This window comes from Molothrus aeneus, chromosome 8 (assembly GCF_037042795.1).
Source record: "Molothrus aeneus isolate 106 chromosome 8, BPBGC_Maene_1.0, whole genome shotgun sequence".
Taxonomy (NCBI): domain Eukaryota; kingdom Metazoa; phylum Chordata; class Aves; order Passeriformes; family Icteridae; genus Molothrus; species Molothrus aeneus.
Genome location: NC_089653.1, coordinates 22,608,425 through 22,630,956, shown reverse-complemented (window position 1 = coordinate 22,630,956; position 22,532 = coordinate 22,608,425). Strand labels below are relative to the sequence as shown.

Here is a 22,532-nt window from a genome sequence, read left to right as displayed (position 1 = left end):
AAGGACCCACGGGATCCCATCAGTGGCTCACAGCATCCCTGTGCCACAAGAGGGCACATCAAGCCCTTGGATGTCATTGCCCAAAATAGCAACCAGCCCTACAGAGCTCAGGGGATAGGATATACCGGGGAAAGTGGGTTAGAGGGGAAAATGTGCTCAGGCCCATTCATACTGCCATACACAGCCCTGGGTGATGGCCAGCAGCCCAAAAAGGTCCCTGGAGAGTCAGAGGCTTTGGAAAGATCAGACTTGCTGCTTACCCAGTCCCACAATGGTAATTCCCCCCACAGCCAGAGCCCATCCTTTTAAGGCTCTGTTTGGTCTCCAGGCAGCTCTTTGCATTGAGCTTTCAGTTCCTGGATCAGTCTGTAGAATGCTGGACCACTCTGCTGTCCCACATCAGGTCCACCGCTCTCTTGTTCTGCTACTTTCTTACTTACATGACTGTTTACTTGATTTTTCCCAGTTTTCAATGGTGGACTTTTCCAACAACCAGTAATTGCCATAAGAAAACCCCTTCCCAATCCATACCTAACTCCTCAAGGTGGCAGGCGACCATGTTCCTGTTAGCTCAGCCTAAAATGCCACATCCTAACAAGGGTCACCTGGTCCCAAGCTTAGGTTCACCCAGCAGCATCTGTGGCAAGCTGAAAGCACACCTGGCAGCCTGGCTCCTGAAATGCAACACACTTAATGCAAGAGCTTTTTAACCTTAACACCTCCAGCCTCTTAGCAGGAGAAAAATCTGTGTTTACAGGACCACCAACAACATGGCTAAGCTCAGTGTGCACCCTGTCCCCCATGCAACCTCCCAGAGCACCCATGCAGAGCACCCTGCAACCACAGCACCCCATAGAGGATACCAGCCCTCTGCAGAGACCCCTCATTTCTCCTGCGCTCCCATCCCAGGCAGCTGACAGATGCAAAGACAGAACAGTAGTGTGCATAGCGATTGTGGTTAGATTTTATTGGTTTTTTGTTGGTTTTTTCTTTTGTTTTTTTTTTAACTCATATAATTGTTATAATACAAAATATACAGACTGGAGATGCCAAGCGGGTTGTGGGTCACCATGCCCCGGGACAGGGGGTCACACCATGCGACCTACAGCGTGAGCGGGGAGGCGGCAGGTGCTCCACATGGCAGCGAACAATGGGTACCCCAGAGAGCTGGGAGGAGGGAGAACAGGGCCAAGAGATGGAGGGGTAAGGCCCTCCCACCCTTAGGAGAATGGAAGTGGGAGCTCAGCCCCACAGCAAACCTGGAAACAGGTCTGTGAGATGAACAATGTGTTGAATGAACCTAAAAAACACATCATGTCTGCAAGATAAATAACGTGTCAAATGAGCCTAAAAAACATGTGATATCTGCAAGGGCTGGGACAGGGATAGTCCCCCTGGGAAGGAGCCCCATAGCTTTGGCTCAGAGCCCCAGGGGTTAAATTCTAATGTCTCCAGCCCCAGGGCCTCAGCCCTGGTCTGGCCCAGCATGAGTGTTGATCCCAGACATCACAGCTCAGGCCAGCCCAAACCACCCCTGGCCAAGGATACAGAGAGCGGAGCCACAATTGGGTCTGCCAGGGCTGGGTATGTTCCCAGTGCCTGTGAGGGGCTTCTGGAGTTGGCATGGGATCATTAGCCCATGGGCATCACTCTCCAAGCTATGACTTGGAGTGGTATGTGGGCAGGACAGGCCTGTCTGCACACACCGATCTCCAAGGAGCTGGTGGTGACAAAAACACCCAGGGTCCCCATCCCCAAGGTCCCCAGGCAAGCTCTCACACAGAGCCATGCTGGAAAAAGGAGAAGAGTCCCCTGCCCCAAGGTGACCCTCCAGCCTGCCAGAAGCATGGCAGTAACTCCTGTCTAACCCCAGCCTCGACTTTCTCCTCCAGGAGCTGCCAGCTCAGCCATGTCACCAGCACAGGGCTATCCTGTGGGGACACCTCTCTGCCTCATCGCTCATTCCCCTGTTCCCAGGGCAGCAGGTGGGCTGGGAGGGGCCAGGGCACAGGAGCAGGGCAAGGTCAGTAGCAAGTGATGCCAGGAGCATGACTGTGAGCCCTATGGAGCCAGAATGGCCACCAGAGACCAGCCCATCTCCCTCTTCCACATGTCCCCATACCATGGCTGTCACATCCTCAGGAAGGGTTGGAAAGGGTGTCTCTCCACTGGAGCCTCAGAGTGGATCCCTGGGGGTCCCCCTGTGCCAGCACCCCAAACCTGAGGGTCAGGGGCTGAGGTTGCAGCTCTCCCAGCCTTACATCATCCGTCCTGGGGGACAAGTGCCACAAGTCACCTCGGAGTCCCTTTAGCCTCTGCCCCTGTCAGGAAGAGCCTTGTAGGTCTAAGCAGGATCCCTGGGATCAGGGGATGCTCCCCATGGCTCATGCAGCAATGAACCCCCAGGGCCTGTGTGGCTGCCTTCTCCAGGCACGGCCCCTCTGCCCACCCATTGGCTCAGGACAGGGAGGGTGCCCGGTGGCTCACAGTGGACACACTGGACATCTTCCCACAGCAGGGCACAGCCAGGGCAGGGGAGGAAGCTGAGGCACTGGCTGTGCCCATTGCAAGACTTTATTGGTGTCTAGACAGTGTTGCTGGAGGATTTGGGCTGGAGCTGGGACCGGGGGCTCCTGGGGCTGGGGAGGATCAGGGTAGGCGAGCTGTGGTTGCACAGGGTGGTGTGCATGGGGAAAACCTCTACTGCAGCCCAAGGATGCATCTTTTCCACCGGGATTGGGTGCAGGGAGGTCCATCCAGGTGAAATTCTCATCCTGTGCCAGCCATGCCCATGCTCCAACATCTGGGAGCACCTGCTTGGGATTCCCCGAGGAAAGCAGAGCTGGGCCAGGGGAAAGGGAAGATCTTGGCACCAACTGCATCTCAAGGAAGGAAGGCCCCTTTCCATGAAGGTGTCTGTGCAGCTGGAGGAGGGGAGTCTCAAAGGAAAAGTCAAGAGGGAGAAGAAGGTTCTGGGCCCAGTGTCAGGAGAGCTCATCTGGAGGCAGGTCCGGGAGCTAAATCACGCTGTCGAAGAGCTGCATGGATCGCATGATGTTCTCATCCTGTCAGGAGCAGGTGGGAAGCAGGCAAGTTGGACACAGAACAGCAATCTGGGCAGCTCCCCCAAACCTTGCTTCACCCTCATGGCAGCTCTGGCACATAGGACAAGAGCCCCAGGGATTACAGAGCCCTAGTGGGATCCATGGCTTTCCTCATCTGTACAAGGATACTGGCATGGGTACAGTTCCCAAAGCAGAGCCCCAGCCTTGCCCCTGGGAACCCTGGCTTCACTCCCTCTCTGCAGGAAGGAAGCAAGAGGGACAAAGGTCCCCAAGGAAGAGGGTGGTGACCTAGCTCAGAGAAGAGTTGCTGGTGACTTTACCTTCTGGCAGGACTCCAGGAACTCCTCGATTGTCACCACACCATCCTTATTCCGGTCCATTTTCTGCAGACAAGCACAGCATAGGGAGCATTGCAAGGACAGCCCCAGCCCTAGGGAGAACCTGGTACCCCCTGCCAAGGTCCCACAGGGGCTGGACACAGTGCACCCCTGGCCCCAAGCATGCCCAAGCACCAACAGGACCAGCACAGCCCTGCTTCATCCCCAGAGTGGGGTGTTTTCTACTGCACCCCCTGCAGCTCTGTGCTGGAGCTCTGCTTCCCCAGTGCTCATGCTTCCTGAGGATGTGCTCAGCTCACCTGGAAGAAGTTCTCCACGTGCTCCCGGGGTGCTTCCTCCCGCATGGCTGGGTAGGTGTATTTGCCCATCATGTCGTAGATGGACTTCATGATGTCCAGCATTTCCTGATGGGAAGGGGAGCAGGGTTGCAGTGTCAACATGGGGCTCTGCCTCCACCTGGTCCCCAACCCACACCTTTTTCTTGATGCTCCTGAGGGACCTGTGGGGTGCTCAAATGTGTTTCTGCTGGCTCTGTGCACAGTGTGGGGCCGTGTGTGCATGTGTGATGGAGCCCCAAAACTGCACACCACTCATCCACCTCCATCCCAGAGTCGCACCAGTGCCAGGGGGCCAGGAGGGACATTTGCAAAGCTGAGCTCAGTTAAATATTGATCCCCTAGGCCCTTCTCCAGAGCTCAGCTGAGTTCTGCCCTTGTCCCTGCCAGGTGCAGACTTGCACTGGCCCCGGGGACCAGTCTGGACCCCCCCATCCCACCTCTTTGGTGATGCAGCCATCTTTGTTCAGGTCATAGAGGTTGAAGGCCCAGTTCAGGCGATCATCAATGGTGCCCCGCAGGATGGTGGACAGCCCAGACACAAAGTCCTGCAAGGATGGACAAGGCAGGCAAATGGGAGTTACAGCCACAAAGGGCCTCAGAGACAGAGGGTACAGCCCTGCTTGATTTTCCAGCAGGGAGGAACTCAGCCCCAAAGCTGATATGCCCTGGGGCTGGGCTGACAAGGCATAATGTTGGGTATCAAAAAGAGTTGGGGGAGAAAAAATTGCTTAACACTGTACATTTTCCACACTACTCCCTTGGGTCACAGCAACCAAGAGGACAATGTGTTCAGTCTTGTGTGAACAAGACCCAGCCATGGCTGTGTCTGCCAGTCTGGGTCCCTACACAACCCTACCCAGAAATTACAGAAAGCCCCTTTTTTATGCTTTGCATTAGTTTCTGTTGCCTCTGGGAATTTAATAAACTCCACTAGGCCTGCCAACTCTTCATCCATCTGCAACAACAACACTGCTGATCCCAGTCCATGGTCCCTGGAGGGCTGTGCTCTCCTTGCCCTGCTGCACGCCATCACCCCCTCCCTGGCCACAGCTCACCTCAAAGCTGACGGAGCCATCGTGGTCGGTGTCAAAGGCGTTGAAGAGGAAGGTGGCATAGGTGCTGGAGTCTGCAGGGAGGCAGACAGCATGAGGGGGTGCTGGGTGACCCTCTGCCCTGCAGAGGCACCTATGTGTATAGGGACAGGGACAGGCACTCACCTCCTTGAGGGAAGAACTGTGAATAGATCTGCTTGAAGTTTTCTTCGTTGACAATGCCACTTGGGCACTCCTGCCAGGGCAAGGTCACAGTGTCACTTCCACATTGCAAAAAGGGCTGAACACCCCCTAAAAACCTGTGTCTGCCTTGCCTTGCCCTCCAGCCCTGTGCACCTGGTGGGGTGGCTAGAAAGGCTGCTTAGAGCATCTCCCTGATTTTTTGGGCTGCACCACATGCTGGAGGGGCTTTGAATCCTAGGCACCCAGGAAGGGGCTCTCTGTACCCAAGGAAACAGCACAGGATCAGGTCTCCCCACTGAGCTCCTTGGAGGTAAGATCAGGCTGTAGCCTTATATAAACTTCAACCCCAAAAACTTTCACACACAAAGCAGTACCCCGAGGTGGACATGGCAGCAGAGGTGGGGGCTATCAAAGCTGGTCAAGGAGTACTCACATTCTTGAAGCCTCGGTACAGGACCTGCAGCTCTTTGCGGGTGAACTTGGTCTGCTCCTGGAGCTGCTCCAGCCCCTCAGGGCGGTGGCAGACGGTGGAGAGCTCAAACTCATCCTCAACACTGTCTGCAAGGAACCCAGGGGAAGAGAGAGTGGCTGAGGCCAGCACTGTCCTGCCCTATCTTGTCATGCCAGGGGGCAGAGAGGCACCTTGCACAGCACACACTGTCCTCTCACACCTGCCCAGGTTGACGCATTTTTGGGGTGCTCTGCTCAGCCAGAGCTGGATCTATGCCAGAAGAGGACACTCAGAGACACCCTGGCTACAGACCAGGGACTGACACTGGCAACAACCCCCCTCCAGTAGAGCCCAGCTTGGGCACAAAAGAGGTGTGAAAATCCCCCAGTGCTGAAACCCTCCCTGCCTGCCCTTCTCCCACCAGCACAGGCATCTGCCCCGTGGAGTTCAGACCCTTGATGTCCTGCAGCACCAGGGCTCACATCCAGTAGGAGAGTTGCCCCTCAGAACCCCCAGCCCCAAATTCCACCCCCGCCCCAGCCTTTCCAGATTCTTTTCTACCCACTTTCCTCTCACCTTCCTTGACAGCTTCTCTCCACCACCTGCCAAGCTGCACAACCCCTGCCTGCAGCACCAGCACCCCTACATCCCACTCAGCCAAGAGGGGCACACAGCAGGTACTCCCTCTTCATGGGACAGCTCAGACCCTGCCCCTCCATACTCACCTTCTCCCAGGGGGGATTGGCTTGCACCGTGGAGCTGGGAGAGATCCTGACCAGGGGCTTGGACTCTCCAAGGAGCCAAGCACACCCAGTACAGGGGGTTAAGGGACTCTGCACTCACACCCTGCTCAGCCTCTCTCATTACTCCATCACACCTCCATCTCCAGACCAACCCTCAGCTTAGAGAAACAACTCCCCACCCCTCAGACCAGTGCCGGGAGGGCCCTGCTCCCTGAGCCAGCTCCCAAGCAGTTCTTGCCGCTGTGCATCCCGTGGGAGCTGCTCCAGGGAGATGAGCAGGGAGAAAACCAGCCTGTGAGCAGGTAATGACAGAAGTTGGTGCAGAGCCCATGGGATCGGACCCCTCCGGGGCAGGGCTGATCCTGACAGCCAGGGCAGGGGAGAGGTGGAGGCGTCCCCTTCCCGCAGGCAGGGCCAGGGCGGAGAGCAGGCAGCAGCACCGCCGGGGACACACACACACAAAGGCAAGAAGAAGCACTTGCTTTCACTGAGCGAGGGGATGGATTTGGGCCGGCAGCAGGGCAGCAGTTTGAGGAATCGCTGCTTCAGCGCTTTTTTAGTTTGGACTGGCGGGTTGCCTGGAAGAAAGAAGGAGTCACCAAGCAGAAGAATTAACACAGCATCAGCCCCCGGTCCCGACGGGCAGCAGGGTTGGGCACCCGGCGCGGGGTGATCTGAGCGGAGGCAGCACATGCAGCGTGAGGCAGGAGGAGCAGGAAGGCAAAACCCAGCTCAGGCTCTGGTCGACCTTCCTGCTCAATCCCAGGACAAACCCAGCACTGGAGTATCCATCCTTGGGAAGGATGAGAACAACCCTGCTAGGCTACACACACCCAGCACTTTGGTACACCCCCATATACCAGGGTGCCCTAGAGACTTCCAGTAGCCCAGAAAGTCAGGAAATGGCAGGGCCAGACTCTGTCCTTTAGCCTTGAGAACAATTACCTGCACCCTGGGGACCCTCTCGAGAGGCTCTGCAGGGAGGCAAGGTAGAATGAAGCTCAAGAAACAGCCTGTGGAGGAACCAGGGCATTGCATCCTCGCTAAGCTCAGGCTGGGTTTGATCCTGCTGGCACCCAAGGGCTGAAGGCAAAGCATGCACCAGACCCCCCCATGCAGCCCAGACTGCAGCATGCACCCCCACCCCAGTGCAACACTGGGATCTGAGCCCAGGGAGCTGCTTTGAGACAGCCAGAAGGGGAACGGGGCTTTGCCTTGGCCAGGCTACAGGGCTGGGTGAGGGACTCCCCACAACAGCCTGGCCATGGCCACTGCATCCAAGTCACCCTGCATTAACAGTAGGTCCCCTCACTGTGCTGACCCCACTGCCACCCCCTGCTCCCCCATTTGGACCCCAGTGGGTTCACTCAGCCCCATCTCTCCCAGCTGGTGTTGCCCCATGGCTGCAGACCCCCTCCCTCCCTTCCCACAGTGTCTCAAGCCAGCAAACTCAGCGCAGGACTAATGCTGCAGGTGGGGAAAGGAGGAGGAGGGGATGAAGGCCATGCTGGGCTCCAGCCTCTGAGGGAAGGCAGACACCAGCATGGGGACAAATGGGACAAAAGGTGCAACGTCCCTTTGGGGCTCTGGTTTGTCACTGTGTTTGCTCCAAGCATCCTGAACATCTGCAAGCAGCAGGTCACAATGCCTACACATCCTGAGCCCTGTTTTTTGGGGCTGTTTCTCTAGGGTCTAGCAAAAGCTGCCAGAGAAGCTCCTTCTCAGCCTTGTGGGACTAAGCTGAGCCCCAGATACCAGGAAAATGGTGTTGTATTGTACCCAGCTCCAAGACAGAGACATGGGTCTGCATCCAGCAGCCACTTCTAGGCAGGTTGGCCCCAAAGTGCTCGCAAGCAGAACCTGGCACCCTCTGAGCTCAGACCAAGGCAGCTCCACCATTCTAGGGGATAGAGAATAGCTCCAGGAGGTCATGGATCCAGCAGGACATCACAAAAAGCCACTCAAAGAGGGCAAATTCTCCCCAGGGATGTGGCATCCCCACTATAGGGATGAACCAACACATCCCCTGGCATTTGTCAGGGGGTGACAGGGTCAAGGGTGAGGACCAGGATCTTGGCACTGGCAGAACAGCACAACCTGGCTCCTGTCTGCTCCAGGGTTTGCAGGCAGGTGAGGAAAGAGGACTTTTCTTTCCTAGAAGTGGGCATCAGTTGTACATAAACCATGATTTTGTCCCAGCTACAAAAGGGCCTTAATTTGCAGAGGGAAAGGGAAATTGCACCTTTCAGCCTTTTAAGGATGCTCTGGGGCCAGGTCCCTCCAGCAGAGCTGAGCTGTGGGAACAGACCTGACAGGCAGAAGTATCCCCTTTGCTGAGAGGGAAGGGACAGGGTGGGCAGAGCAACACCCAATGCCAGGGTGATGCACCCAGGAGGGAGCAGGGCAGGAAGGAAACCACACAGCGAGAGAGATGCAACAGAGAGTAAACTGTGGTTGGACTCACAGGGGCAGCAGGTATAGGCACGTGCAGTAGGTCAGGTCGGGTGCAAGTTACACTTTAGTTTGTTATAAAGAAGGAAAAAGAAAAAAATAAAGAACATGGGCGTTTTCTCAAGGAGGAAACCAAAGGGGGCCCGATTCCAGGGTCCCTCAGGGCAGGGGGGGAGCACATTCAGCACATGCAGCTTAACAACAGGAGAGGGGTGACCAGGACTGGGGTTTTGCTGTCCTGGCTTTAGTGAACACAAGGGCTCTGCTGAGTAGGACACACCACCCTCTTTCTGTCCCCAGCATCCATACCACAAGCAAGTCTGGGAGCTGCTCCTTGCTGGGAAACAGCTCTGCCCAAAGACGAGGAGCAGAGCTCAACCATGTGCTGCCACTCTGGACACAAGGGACATTGCAGCACAAAGCCCTGTCCCTGCCAGCGACAGCTCCTTCTCCACCCTCCTGCAAGGGCCATCCAGCGGCCAGCACAGAGCAGAAAGGGCTGGCAGGGCTTTGTCTGCAGCGGGAGGGCTGCCGCGTTGAGTGGCTTGTCGCTTCCCATGCATCGCTCTGCAGCTCGGCGACTTCAAAACACACAAACACACACAAGCTGACACTCCATCCTTGAGTAGCACCAGAAGGGGAAGGGATTTCCCATCCCCATCTTCACACGCTGTTGAAATGAATCCCGAAGGCTGGCTCCAAAGGGACCCACAATGACTGCCATCAGGATGGCCACAGACCACTTTGTATGGAGCCACCAGCAGCTGATGTGTCCTTGGAGGCTGGATCCAGCCCATGCCACCATGCTGAGGGTTACCCAGTGCTGGGCTGACACCCCCTTCCCACAGAGGACCCAAGAGGAAAAGCAGGAGACAGAGTCAGTCAGGTGCATAACAATGTCCCTGCCCTCCCAGAGAGCCACAGCCACAGTGCCCTTCCAGTGACAGCTGGATGGGGAGACCAACCCACCCCTCCCATAGCACCCTCCTGCTAGAATACACCCTCAATAACAAACCAACAGGCAGTGCCAAAACTTCCCCATCACTCTCAGTAACCTGTCAATAAATGCATGATCATGATGGGTGGAAAATGTGCATCCCACAATAAGACCCCCCCAGGGTCTCCAGCCCCAGCACCATTCCAGGAGGGGAGCAGAGCACCAGCAGCCCACCAGTCATGCAGCATCACAGCCCCTGCTTGGCCCCGTGGGCACCACTGGAGGCAGGAGGAGCTGGTATCCCAGGCTGATCTGAACCCAGCTGCCCCTAAAACCTGTGGCTGACAATCACCCCTGTGCAGGGCTCAGCCACTCAGGGAAGTGCCCAGCCTCGGGCAGTGCCATCAGCCACTGCTCTCTGGGGTCTGCAATGAGCTCAGCCCAAGGAAGAGTGAGTCTCCCCTGGGGAGTCAGGATGTGTCCCACCAACAGCAGCTCTGCAAATGACCCTCATCAGTCAGCAATACAGAGCCAAGTGTAGCAAAGGTGCCAGACAGTCATCCATCAGAGGAATGAAATCACAGCTGGCATTTCCCAGGGCCAAAGAGTCCCTGTCCTGGGGGTGGGACAGAGATGGGAGCAGCAAAGCTGCCAAGCAAGCTGCAGTTTGTGGGACAGCAAAGGCTCAGGACCAGGATATTCCCTGGTGCCAGAGAGAGAATCAGCTGCACAACCCTTGTGCTGAGCAGAACGGGCCAGAACGGGGCACAGAGTCAAGTGGGGCTCGCAGCACTGCTGTCCCCATTGCCATCCCCAGCCTGTGAGAGTGCTCCCAGAGAGCCTGGCTGTGCCCAAAGGAGATGCTGCAGAATCATAATGTCTTCATACCACACCATGCACAAAATGTTGTGAGCAGGGAATGGGAAAGGATACACATCCCAAGAGACAGTGGAGCTCAGGGGCTCCCCAAATGGAGCAGATAAAGCTGCAGGACTGGGACAGCCATATGCATCACCCTGCTGCAAACCCACACACAGGGACACATCCTGCCCCCGTCAGCACCTCCTCTGGCAGCAGGAACCAGCACATCCAAGGTGCCAGAGGAGCTGCCCAAAACAATGCCTCAGTGGAGCAGCAGCTCCTCTTGGCTGCAAGCAGCGAGTTCCACAGGAGAGCTAGAGTTCTGCATAGTCCATTACCCAGATGTCATCCATACCCTCCACAGTAAGGCACAGGGACAAAAAGTGGATGTGCTTCAGCCACACCCCAGCCAGATCCCAGGCAGCTCAGGGACATTCTCCATCAGGAGGTTGAAAGCACCTCCTGAGCACAGCACCATCCTCTTCTCTCTCTCTGCTCTAATACTAGTTGCTCCTCTGATCACTCCTGACCACACACCTCCCATTCCGAAATCTGGCTACCCAAGGGGATGTGATCTGCAGTCCCTTCATTTCACAGCATCACCAGTGCCAGCAAGGATAAAGAGGGGATGGAGGCAAAAAAACACATTCATGCAAAGTCCACTGGCAGCCCTTGCTTGAGCTGGGACTGTCTGTGGCACCGTCGAGCCAGAGGAAACAAGGCATCAGCACCATGCAGCTCCCTGCACTCCCACCCTCACCAAGCGCAACCAACAGGTTGTGTATCCATTGCTCTGACATATTTTGGGTCCTCTTCTTTGGCCACATCCAGCCCTGTCCTCAGTACCCACTTGCCAATCCAGGAAGGCCAACACCCAGAGCATCCTCGTCCTTCCCCAGCCCTGGCACAGCCCCACAGGGAGGGCAAAGGGGCTCTCGGCTCTTTTCAAATGTTCTCCCCATAGCCACCAATTCCTGTAGCAGTGAGAAAGCTTTGCCCTGCATGGTGCTGCACCCCACATTCATGGCTCTTTTCTCCCAGTTCACAATTATCTCTTCAGCCTCAGTTACCTGCAGTGCTTTTCCCCATCATCTGACAAAGCCCAGTCCTCTGCATCCCATTGTCCTGAGACTCCAATAGCCCAGACAGTCTCCCTCCCCCAGCACCCCACAGGTCACTGCATCCCAGTGCCTCAACACACAGATATCCCCCACCCTAAAGCTCCCAGACACCTTAAATTTCTAGCATCCTGCACCCAACACCACACATTTCAATGTCCACAAATATTCCCACCCAATATCCTAACACTCTGAAACACCCCCAGACACCCTCACTTCCGCAGTTCCTTACACCCTAATGCTGCCAGACATTCCAATGCCCCCCTGCCCCCCCCAAAAAAAAGCCCTAAACCACACTAATCTTTCAGAAACTCCCCTAAGCACCCTGCAAGCCCTTGGGATAGGAGGAGCACCTCCACCACCACATTCTCATCTCCTTGCAACCCCATCCCCATCCCTGTCCCCATCCCACCTCCCCTGGTCAGGTCGATGATGCCCAGGGCATGGAGTATCTTGAGGCTGGAGCAGAGCAGCAGGATGATGCCCACGGTTTGCAGCCCCTGCAGGTCCCAGGGTGCCTCAGCAAGCGCCATCCCCAGACACACAGCCCCAGCCGGCAGCTGCTCTGGCAGACCCAGCAACGCAGGAGAGGGGAGGGCAGGGGAGGAGAGACCTGCCTTGGCCCTCCCTCTTCCTGCCCTGGCACCCTCTGGGGTCCCCCGGGGCACCCAGGCTGCAGGGAAGGAGAGCCCAAGGCAGCTCTCCTGCAGGGCACCCCTGCACTACACAGCCTGGCACAGGAACCTGCAAAGGGGTGCACAGTGGGCACCAGTGGGTGCATGGAGGTGGCGGAGGCTCAGCCACACTGACTTCCACCCCAACAACAGCTTGTGGTGGCACTGGAGCTGAGCAGTCTGCAGGAACCCTCGAGTTCATCACACGCTACTGGGATACTGCTGTCACCAGCCTGGGGGGCAGCTCTGCTTAGGAAATCCCCTCTGCCCCATCACAAACCACCAAACCTTCCCCCCAACAGTGTCCCTACCTTGCATGGCACAAGTTCCCTGCCTTGGAGCTCAGCCTTGTCCACTGATCACCTCCACAGACATCTGCAACCCTCATCTCCTCCCTCTTCTTCTGCATCTCTGCACCAGCAAGTCAGTCACAGCACAGCTGGGGCTGCCAGCCCTGGGTACGTTGCTTGCTGCTGGAGGGAAATGTGCTCCATAGGGTGAAAATGTGCCCTACAGGGTGCAAATGTGCCCCACAGTGCGCTGCCTGGAGGGAGGGCAGCACATCTGGGACAGCCAGGGTGGGTGCTCCCCACAGCCCACCCAGCATCCTGCTTTGAGGGCAGCAGGAGAGACTCCAGCCTGGCAGCAGTGGTTGTCAGAAAGTGGCTTTCAGCTGTCTATGCATCTCTCACCTAACAGCTGCTTCTGATGAGGCCACCTCCTGCCCCAGCAGTACAACAAGCCCCAGGTCAGGCACCCATGGGGGAATGAGACATTCTCCTCTATCCGTGGGAGGGGATGCTGTAGCCAAGTGTGGATGGCACGTCTGACATCCCGATAACAGCACTCCAGGGACTCCATACTCCTAGAGCCCAGTCCAGGGCACTTCTCTTCCCACCTGTGCCCAGTCCTGGGGTCTAATCCTGCCCTTCACAGGGGAGAGGTGAAGGACATCCCAATGAGCTCCCACAGCACCCTGGAGCCCAACACAACCTTGTGCTAGAGAGCTACAGCCTCTCCCACTGGACATGAAGGTTTCACCCTCCACCAACAGAGCAGGACTATAAAGAAGGGCAATCTATTCTAATAGGCTCCTTTGATCTCTACATTTCTTGCTTTTTCTCCAGCCTGTGGTTTTCTCACTTCCCTGTGGCCAAGTGATCTCTGGTCCATCTATCTGCTGGCTCAGAGCTCATCCTGGGAAAGAGTGGGGGCCCTTTCCCATGTACAGCTGGATCTCCTTGCTCCCCTCTCCAGGCACATCAGCAACAGTAGGAGCAAATCAGGCCAGAGGGAATTGGGAAGGAAGCAATGTGAAAAGTGATTAACACAAGGCCGGAGGGGGAAGAGATTCAACAAGCTAATTAGGTCTGGCTGGGCTGAGCAGGACATGTCACCACGCAGCAGCAGAGGCACAGGGAGCACTACAGGTACTGTGGACCTTGGGGAGCTCAGGGCTGCTGGGAGAGCCAACCTTGCCCAGCCCTAGAGCCAGCTGACAAACCTGCTAGCCCATGGAAGAGCAAGGGTTAAATCCAGTGCAGAAGGGGGAAGGAATGTCTGGTGCAGCCCAGCCCAGGGAACCCCAAACTTCAACCTGGAGTGTCTGCAGCTATCCTAGGCTAGACTTCTGATGCTCCAAGATCTATTGCCCTGCAGCAAGCTCACCTTGACCTCTGGGTCTGTCAGACCCACCAGGCTGGATGACACCCTGAGCCCAGGGACCAAAACATCACACCCCAAAGGGCCAGTCCCTCCTGCAGCCAAGACACAGCACTCCTTACAAAGAGGTTCCTGGAAAGCAGGAGGAACCAGGGCTTGGCACAGGACTTTGCTCTCACCGGCACCTTGGGGATGCTTCCTTTCTCCCTTCTCCAGAGGGACCCTCATCCTGAGCCAGCCGTAAGGAGGGTCCATTCTGCTCACTGCCACCACCCTCTGCCTGGCACCTTTCGGGGTGCTGGTGGCACCCAGGCATGCTGCTGCTCCCTCCTGTTTCTCCCACATTCTGGAAGGGCTTGGCACCCTCCCAGCCCTGCTTCTCTCTCCCTATCCTGAGCTCTACAGCAGCAGCAGCCCCCAGGGAAGGCAGAGGCCAGCACACCCTATGCTGGGGGCTCTCCAAGACACCCCCAGTCCTGCCTGTCCCCCAGCACGTACCCTGAACAGCCAAGGCAGGAACAGCCCTGGGCAGGCACCAATTATCCTGCCGACAGCAATCTGCCACTTCATTCAATATTAATCTGTGGCTGGGCTACGCGGGTGGCGCTCCCGCCTTCTCCCTCCCGCCACCCCTCCTCCCAGCCGGGACCGATTGCTCTGAGCTGAATTATTGATGCTGCACTTCAAGAGGCAAAATTGATAGCGTTTCTCTCCACCTGCCCCATCCTGAGCGCTTGGCCAAAGCGAGATCTCAGCAGAGGTCTGAGAGCCTCCTGCATGGGTCTGCCAGATCTTCAGGGCTGGGGACAGCCATGATGGCACAGGGCAGAGGTGGGATGACACAATCCATCATTGATTATCCAGCTGGTAAACAATGTCAGTTCCAGCATTGATCACCTTGAAGGTCCTGGAGCACAGAGCAATCATGGGGATGCTCCATTGGTGCTGCCAGACAGCGGCTGTGCCCGTGCCACCAAGGCTGTGGCAAGGTCCCCGGGGGTACAGCGCCAAGCAGACAGGACAAGGGGTTGCAGACAGTCAGCACTTCTGTCCAAGCCCTTTTTCAGGGAAGTGCCAGCTCCAAATGAAGGATGGGGTCCTTGGGGCCTCATCCAGCTGAGTTTGGGAACCCAGCAAGCCTGGAACTCCCCCAGAATCTCACTGCAAGATGCTCCCACTGAACCCTTCCCCCAGACTTAGAGAGGTTGGCTTGGTCCCCTCTGGAGCTGCTCCATTCCCAGCCCATCACTGTGGTGGCAAAGCACAACCTGGGCAGAGAAAGAGCTGCAGGCAGGAGAGCAGCACGGATGGGGCAGGGAGGGCCTGGGCCCCCAGCTGGAGCAGGGAAGCACCGCCGGCAGCATCGATGGCTTGGGAGCAGGGGGCAGAGCCCTGTGTCCATTAGCAGACCCAAGCCATTAGTGTTTGGTTTCAGGCTCTTTGCCATCTCTAGGCTGTCACTGTTGGCCCACCCATGGCTTGTAAACAACCCCCGGAGGGGACACAGTATTTACCAGCCCTAGACACTGCCTGGGACCTTCCCTGGAGAGCAAAATCCTAGCTGCTGCCTCTCAAGTCAGAAGGGGCAGCAACCTATGCAACAGCAGTTAAATAGTGATGAAAACTTCAGCCTTTTCTGGGTAATGAAAACCACCTTTCCTGTCCTGCGATCAGGTTCACAGGATCAGAGGGGGAGATCCCCCATCTGTCCCCTCTCTCCCTCCCTATCCCCAGGCACGGCCATCCTGTAGGTGCAGCCTTGGGTGCTGGCTGCTTCACTGCTTGTGGAGGTGAGCATTCACCACTACACCCAGCCCGTGTGGCACCCAGTTCTGGAGAAGCACAGCAGATATCTCAGGGCACCAGTGGACCAGGAAAACTGTGTCTCCTCCTCACCCTGTGCATGCCCCGATGCCAAGGGCCAGGCAGGCTGCAGCATCCTTCAGAGAGGTGTGTGCAGGCATGGGCAGGGGCTGGGGACCCCTCACACAACCATAACCCCGGGAGCCAGGGAGCACCCAGCCAAGCAAGTCTCAACCTCACTCCCACCATGAACAAAGCAGAGTCCCCGGGTGGATCCAGACTCTGCCAAGTGTGTCCCATGCACAGCACTCAGCACCTCACACAGCCCATCCACAGCTGCACAGCTCCCTCTGTGTCCCCCACCCTGCCCAAGGGCCACAGGGAGCCTTGGGAGAGCCAGGAGCACGGAGCCCAGCATGCACCCATCCTGCCTGAGCCTGGCTGCTGTGCAGACTGGTGCTCAGCCCAACACCTCACGTGCAGGGTGAGGTGACCATGGACTCTGGTAACACCTTGCTCCTCTGGAGGTGCTGGAAAACACCCTGGTGCCCACATACACTGTCACACACAGTCCCAGCCCCCAGCATCCCAGCACACATGAAAGTCACCACCATACAGCAGACACCTTGCCAGCCCGGTCCCCTCCCTACATCCCCAGCCATTGGGACAGGCAGATACTCTGCTCCTTCCATACTACGCCCCTATAAGCAGCCAGTGGACACCAGGACTCTCTGATGGATGCAGCAGCCTTGGAGCATCCTTGGGGGCAGCTCTGGACACCCACCACCTGCCCCTCATGTCCCCAGAGGTGACAGCACCACCCACACCCGTTACCTTCCACGGACACAGGCTCGAAGAGGCCAAATTGCTCCAGCACCTTGACGAAGAGGACCAAGACCACCAGCACTGCAATCATCTCAAGGCCTTCCAGGTTCATGGTGGGGGTGTCTCATGGCCCCTCACCCCTCCACCCCTCCCTGCCACAGTCCTGGAGCCCCCTCACCCCAGCACCTCGCATCCCCAGGGACCAGGGCCCGTGTCCCTGGTGGGGGTTTGGCCGTCACCCCCTACTCAGGGACAGCTGCCATCGGCCATGGGCAAGCGAGGGGTCAGCACAGGGCTGTGGCAGGAGGCTCTGGGAGCCACAGCTGAGAGCCCAGGCACAGCAGGGCCGTGCCTGTGAGTAAGAGTGGAGAGAGGCCAAGTGCAGGGAGGCGTGGGGGGTGGCGGGGATGGGGGGGGTCAGAGGGGGAAAGAAGGCATGCCCTCCCATTCCAATGACACCACCTCCATCGATTTGCTTAATGCAGTTGCTAAGGAAACGGGCCACAGATATTAAAAGGCACTCAGTTCCCAGGGGGGGACACGGGGAGGGGCAGGACGCTGGGCACTGGCAAAACATCCAGGATGGGCATGACTCAGATTTGTCCTCTGTGCCCCAGACATGTGTCTGCCCCACGGGGACCAGCTTGGCTAAACACCTCAACATCTCCCTCCTGGAGAGTGTCTGGGGCAACAATTCCATCTGCCCCATTTCTGAGCAGGCAGATGGGTCCACCTGTTTTGCTGGGAACACCAAGGGAAGATGGGGAGCAGGTCAGGGAGAACAGGCTGGGAGCAGAGTCTGTGATGTAGGACTCCCAAGACAATAGCAGGAGAGGAGGAGAAGCAGGGGCTAGGGACCCAGCCGAGGTCACGCAGAAGCTGGAAACAGAGGGTGAACCTGTGCATGTGTGCCTCGAGCACAAATCCACACACAGCCAATGGGGCTAAATTTAGCTCTTTTCTAACAGCATTCCAGCCCCTGCCTGGCTGTTTGATCACAAACACAGGGATCACTGGGGATCCAGGTACCTGTGGTCACTGCCTATCACCAGGGCTCAGCACCCCTTGAGATCTTCCCCATCGCTTCTCCCATGGATGCCACTGGCACTGCCCATCTCCAGGCAGACAATTCCCATATGGCCCATGATGCAAGACCAGTCCTAACTCCAGCACTGGTGTGGTAAGCAGGGAGCAGGGCTGCCCCCATGCCACTGCTGCCTCCCAGTTCACCCCAGGAGCAAGGCCAGCTGCCACAGGTGGGGTTGCCATATCTAGGATATGAAGCAGACCCCTGGCAAGAGCTCCCAGCAGGGCTGCCTCACACCAATCTCCCAGGAACCCCCATCTCCAGCCCAGCAGGCTGCAGGTTTGTCCCCTGGCAGGGGATGGGGAGGGCTGGTGTCTCAGTCCCGGGTCACAGCATAGCCTGGCTATCTAGTGGCTCCATGCCACAGGGCTTGGCATCGCCTGCCCACCTGGGGCACGCTCCCAAGGTTGATCTAACAGCAGCAGAAGATGCCAGAGATGCATCAGAGGTCTCTTGGTGAAAGAGCTGAAAGCCTTCCCTAGGGAAACATTCTCCAGGCTGGAAGTTTTCAGACCTCACATTTCCTTTTCTTGGAAAGAGCTGAGTTTCCAGGCACTGAGCCTGGATTTCATGTGTCTGCTTCCCAGTTTTGCCCTCGAGTCAATCCCTGAGGGCTGGGGTGGCACAGACCTGTTGCATGCCTGCAGGAAGTTTCCGTTTCCAACTGATGTCAAGTGTTTTTAAAGCCACTTTTCTTGCTGAGCCCCAGTTACAACCCATCCTCTCCTCAAGCCTCCAGCTGCTTCCAGCACTGATGCCTGTCCTGCAAGCCATGAGTCTATTTTTGCAATCTAGTTTTAGCCAGATGTAGAGGGAGAGGAGCCCTTCCAGCCTGATCCAGAGGATTCAGGGCAGTTTCTCTGCAAAGGGAACCTGCTCAACCCATGTGAACAGACTGTCATCAGCCCCTCATGCCTCTGGCAGCATCGTGGGATGCTGGGGCTGAAGCAGTGGCAGGTCAGTCACCAAGTGACAGCTTCCCCACCTGCCCTTGTGCCTCCCCCGTGTCAGCCATCTTCCCCAGCAGAGCAGTGCTGCAGGGCAGCAGGGCTAGGTGTGACAAAGGAGCACCCTTCACCTCATCAAGGTCCCCAGGGATGTTACTCCATCTGGAGCTGTCCCCAGGACGCAGGAGACACATGGGACCACATGTGGGAGGTCACCAATGGAGCCAGACCCACAGCTGCCTGCAAGGGATGCTCAAGAGCACGTGTACCCCACCAGAAGTGTGAGGCAGGGCTTTGCCCCCCATCCCACTGAGGGGCATCGCTCCCAGGGGTGCTCCCTGCCCCTGCAGCCAGTCAGCATTTGGCCATGCTGTGGGAAGCGCCCCAAGGCTCTGGCTGAGCTGTGCAGAGGGCTCACAGACAGAAGGAGCAATGCACACCCCGGGCAGGAGAGGCTCTGCACGTCCCCAGACACGTGATGCCAGTTTCACCCCTCCTGCCCTGCTCCTTGCCGTGGGGTCTCACCCTGCAAACCCCCAACACTCACATCCCACTGCACTGGGGCTTGGAGAGACCCTTCACTGGGGAAAGTGGGACCCCCACCATATCCCAGAGCTCCCCAACACACCAGCTGAGCACCAAAGATGTGGGTCACGCCCAAAGGGACCCAGAGCCCCAAAACGCAGATTGAGGCCCGAGCATGAGCTGTGGGCACCCTACAAGAGTGGGACGCTCCAGAGAGCCCATCTGCATCCCCATCTCACAGTGAGAGGCAGCAGCACACCAACACCAGCAGCATGGTGGACCCAGAGCAGCACTGGATACAGCCCTGAGCCACAGCTCAGCCCTGGGCTGCCACCGGCTGCTCTCACACACAGGAACAGGACCACGGCCAGGAGGAACTAATGGAGTCACTGAGGAGATGGAGCTCTCCCAGAGAGGGAGTCCCCAGTGCACCTCTCCCACACCAAGCATGTGGCCCGCCTCACCGCTTGGCCTGTGGAAGTGGCCGGGCCAGGCCACCCTGTCCCCCCATGTCCCCAGCCCCGTACCTTCAATGCCGCTGATGATTTTGAAGCAGCGGGTGGTGAACCAATAGGAGATGAGGAGGAGGATGGCAATCAGGGAGGCATAGAGCAGGCTGTCGTTGTGCAGGGATGTCCTCTCCATGGCTCCATGCCCCGTGCCCCGCTGTGCTATCTGGGGCAGCCCTGTCCCGGCAGTCCCCCGCCAGAGGAGCGGCCACCGCGGGCAGGGAGGCGGGGGGCCGCACGGGCAGGCAGGCAGGTAATTGGGAGCGTTGTGTGAGAGCCAGGCTCCCAAACCAATTACCTTAATTGTGCTCAGACAGCACATGGCAAACAGTTAAAAATAACCCTCCTGGCCCGGGGGGAGAGTGGCACCATCAGCCAGGAGAAGGAGGCAGGGGGCAGAGAACCGACGGGGCTCATTACACATGTGGCTGTGTCTCAGTGCCATGGGGCCAGCAAGGCATCACCACAGCCCAAGGGCTGCTCAGAGTTCCCCGATGATCTTGGGATCCTCAGGGCTCAGCTCCTTGCTGCCACACCACAGGTGAAGCTGAGAGTCCTGGAAAAGGGACTCCCTAGGGAATGATGCTGCCAGGATCTCTGCTGATGCCTGTGTCTGTCCTTGCTCCAGACACAAGGGCTTGAAGGAAGGTGTCTCTTCAGTTCTGCCATCCTGGAGAGCTGGGTCTGGCATCTTGTTCCCTGTGTCCCACAACAGCACCTCCCCAGAGATGTCTGCCATCAGCATCTGTTTCTCTCAGCCTAGAGTCAGAGCCAGCCAGCCTGGCTCCTGCTCCATGATGCCAGGTGCATTTAGTGCCACTGTGGGTTTGGGCACACTCACTCACAGATGCCAAACCACGCTGGATTAGCTGCACCCATGCCTGAGACACTTCTGGCCCCAGCACAGTGCTTGGCCCCATCTGCTGTCCCATGGAACATACGGGTGAGGAGGACACTCGACCCCAGTGTTTAATCCCAAAGCCTCTTTGCATACGAGATGTCACATCCCTACCCTGCACCCACAGCCAGGGGTTGTGGCCACCCCACTGTGTGAGGAGTTTGCCCCAGTTGTGCCCCTTTCAGGGAGCAGAATCCAAGCATGCAGATCCATCCCTCTCTCCCTTCCTTCCTCCCTCCCTTCTCTCTCCCCCAAGATCAATGGCTCTGAGGATCTACAGGTGACACAGGACAGGATGGCAAAGTGGCCCTGGCACATGCCCATGGCTCAGCACTGAGGAGAGCTGCAGGCTCTGTAACACAGCCCCAGGACCCGGCAGCCCAGGCTGGCACTGAGCCCATGCTGCCTGTCCCACTTTGGGCTGTGACACTGACAGCCACAAAGTGTCCCCTACCCAGCCACCCCTGCCCTGGCTCTCCAGTGCTGCCAGCAGCACAGCCCTGCCACACTGCTATATTTAAACACCCTGCCAGCCACCTGCTGGGTGGTGTATAAATAACTCCTGGAAGGGGGTTCTTGCCCAAAAAGCAGCTCCATGTCCACAGCATGCCACAAGCACACCGAGGTAGCCAGGTGGCTGGGCCTTGTCTCCATCCTCCTCCCAGCACTACCAGCAGCTGGGGATGGGGAACTGTCCCCCACTGCAGGATGGAGCAGATGGGGACAGAGCAGGGCAATCATCCATCGTCAAGGGATCTGTTTCTTCAGGAGGGGACCATGCACCTTGACTGTGGCCAGGATCTGCCCTCCTTGAGAGCCACCCCTGTGGCTGCCCCTAAAGTGTTCTTCACTCAATGCAGAAGGGTGTCAGGACACTACTTCCACAAAATGTGCCACGGGACCTGCTGGGTCACACTGAGGTGATGGTCCCTAGGCACAGCTGGACAGCTGCTGCCCAAGTCTCAGGTGCTCCTGACCTGCTGGGGGGCCAGCCTGATGGATAGGAATTTCTCCTTTTTTTTGGTTCTCGGGGCCATCATCCATTAGGGAGAGTTAAATTTAGGTTAAAGCTGATCCCTTATTACCTTGCTGCTAATCAGAGCGCGAGCAGATTATTAATAAGCACATTAAAATATTGGTGAAATGCTATTTTTGGGAGGTGAAGTCACAGTTTTAATCTGGTTAATTGATTGAGTCATTTCTCTTTGCCCTCTCTGGCAACCCGTCCTTGGCCAGCTCCCCAGAGCACCCAGCCAGGGGGCCCCTTGCCCCAGGCCCACCTGGTCAAGCATCCAGTGCCTTCTGCAGTGAGCTCCAGGAGACCTCCTTCACTATGAAGGAAGGACAGGGGGTCACTGCCTCCCAAAAGGGAATGATGTGGTAGGATAACAGCCAGAGAGGGGTCAGCATCTTGGTGACCCAAGGATCAGAGCAGCAGCTGGGGAGGAGGGGAGCTGCAGAGGGAAGAAGGCTGCGCAAGCCCCACATCCCATACCCAACTCAGAGCTGCCCAGCTTTGGGTTTCACCCCACTTTGGCTTGTCTCAGAGCTTGGGAGGACACCAAGAAGACGGTGAGGGTAGTCAGTGCCCCACGGCCAGCCATGCCCTCTGTGCCCATCCCAATCCCATGCACACCCAGCAGGGCTGTAGGGAAAGCCCTTGGTCCTGCACAGCACCACAAATGGTCACTCCAGAAACCCAGTCCCAGGGGACACCTGCTACAGTCCCAAGGCCATAGCACCCAGCTGTAAAGCCCAGGACAGTGGGAGAAGGACCTGCAGGATATCCTTGCAGGTGGTGGGGTTTGGGAGCATCCCGAGGTCCCATTCCCTCCTCGCTCCATCACCTGCAGCTCTGCCCCTCGTGCCCTGGGCTGCACTCAGCTGACTCATCCTCTGCCCCTCCACTCCAGGCAAGTTGGCTGGTGCCCAATGGAGCCAGCTAGCGGGGATGGAGCTGGCACTGCGTGTGGCACACCCAGCCTCCAGAGCCTGGCATGCTGCTGGGCCTGGGGACTGTCCTCTGCTTTGACCAGGAGCCTCCGCCCCAGGGCTTGGGTCCCTG

The 22,532-nt window shown here is 57.5% G+C and overlaps 1 protein-coding gene across 5 annotated transcripts in view; it reads right to left on the bottom strand.

Annotated features, from left to right (window-relative positions):
- Window positions 1-942: 942 nt before the first annotated feature.
- The window catches only part of KCNIP2 (potassium voltage-gated channel interacting protein 2), a 43,030-nt gene continuing 21,440 nt past the window's right edge, over window positions 943-22,532 (bottom strand). For 3 of the 5 annotated variants that reach the window (XM_066554268.1, XM_066554266.1, XM_066554267.1), the window contains exons 2-8: window positions 5,410-5,534; window positions 4,959-5,028; window positions 4,797-4,867; window positions 4,179-4,286; window positions 3,703-3,807; window positions 3,386-3,448; window positions 943-3,065 (exon numbers count right to left, since the gene is read on the bottom strand). In XM_066554268.1, the coding sequence (XP_066410365.1) occupies window positions 3,018-3,065; window positions 3,386-3,448; window positions 3,703-3,807; window positions 4,179-4,286; window positions 4,797-4,867; window positions 4,959-5,028; window positions 5,410-5,534 (590 nt within the window). In that variant the 3' untranslated portion in view covers window positions 943-3,017. Of the gene's footprint in view, window positions 3,066-3,385; window positions 3,449-3,702; window positions 3,808-4,178; window positions 4,287-4,796; window positions 4,868-4,958; window positions 5,029-5,409; window positions 5,535-6,648; window positions 6,749-16,510; window positions 16,614-22,532 lie in introns of those variants that run through there. The other 2 variants (XM_066554263.1, XM_066554264.1) reach the window with 2 other exon arrangements.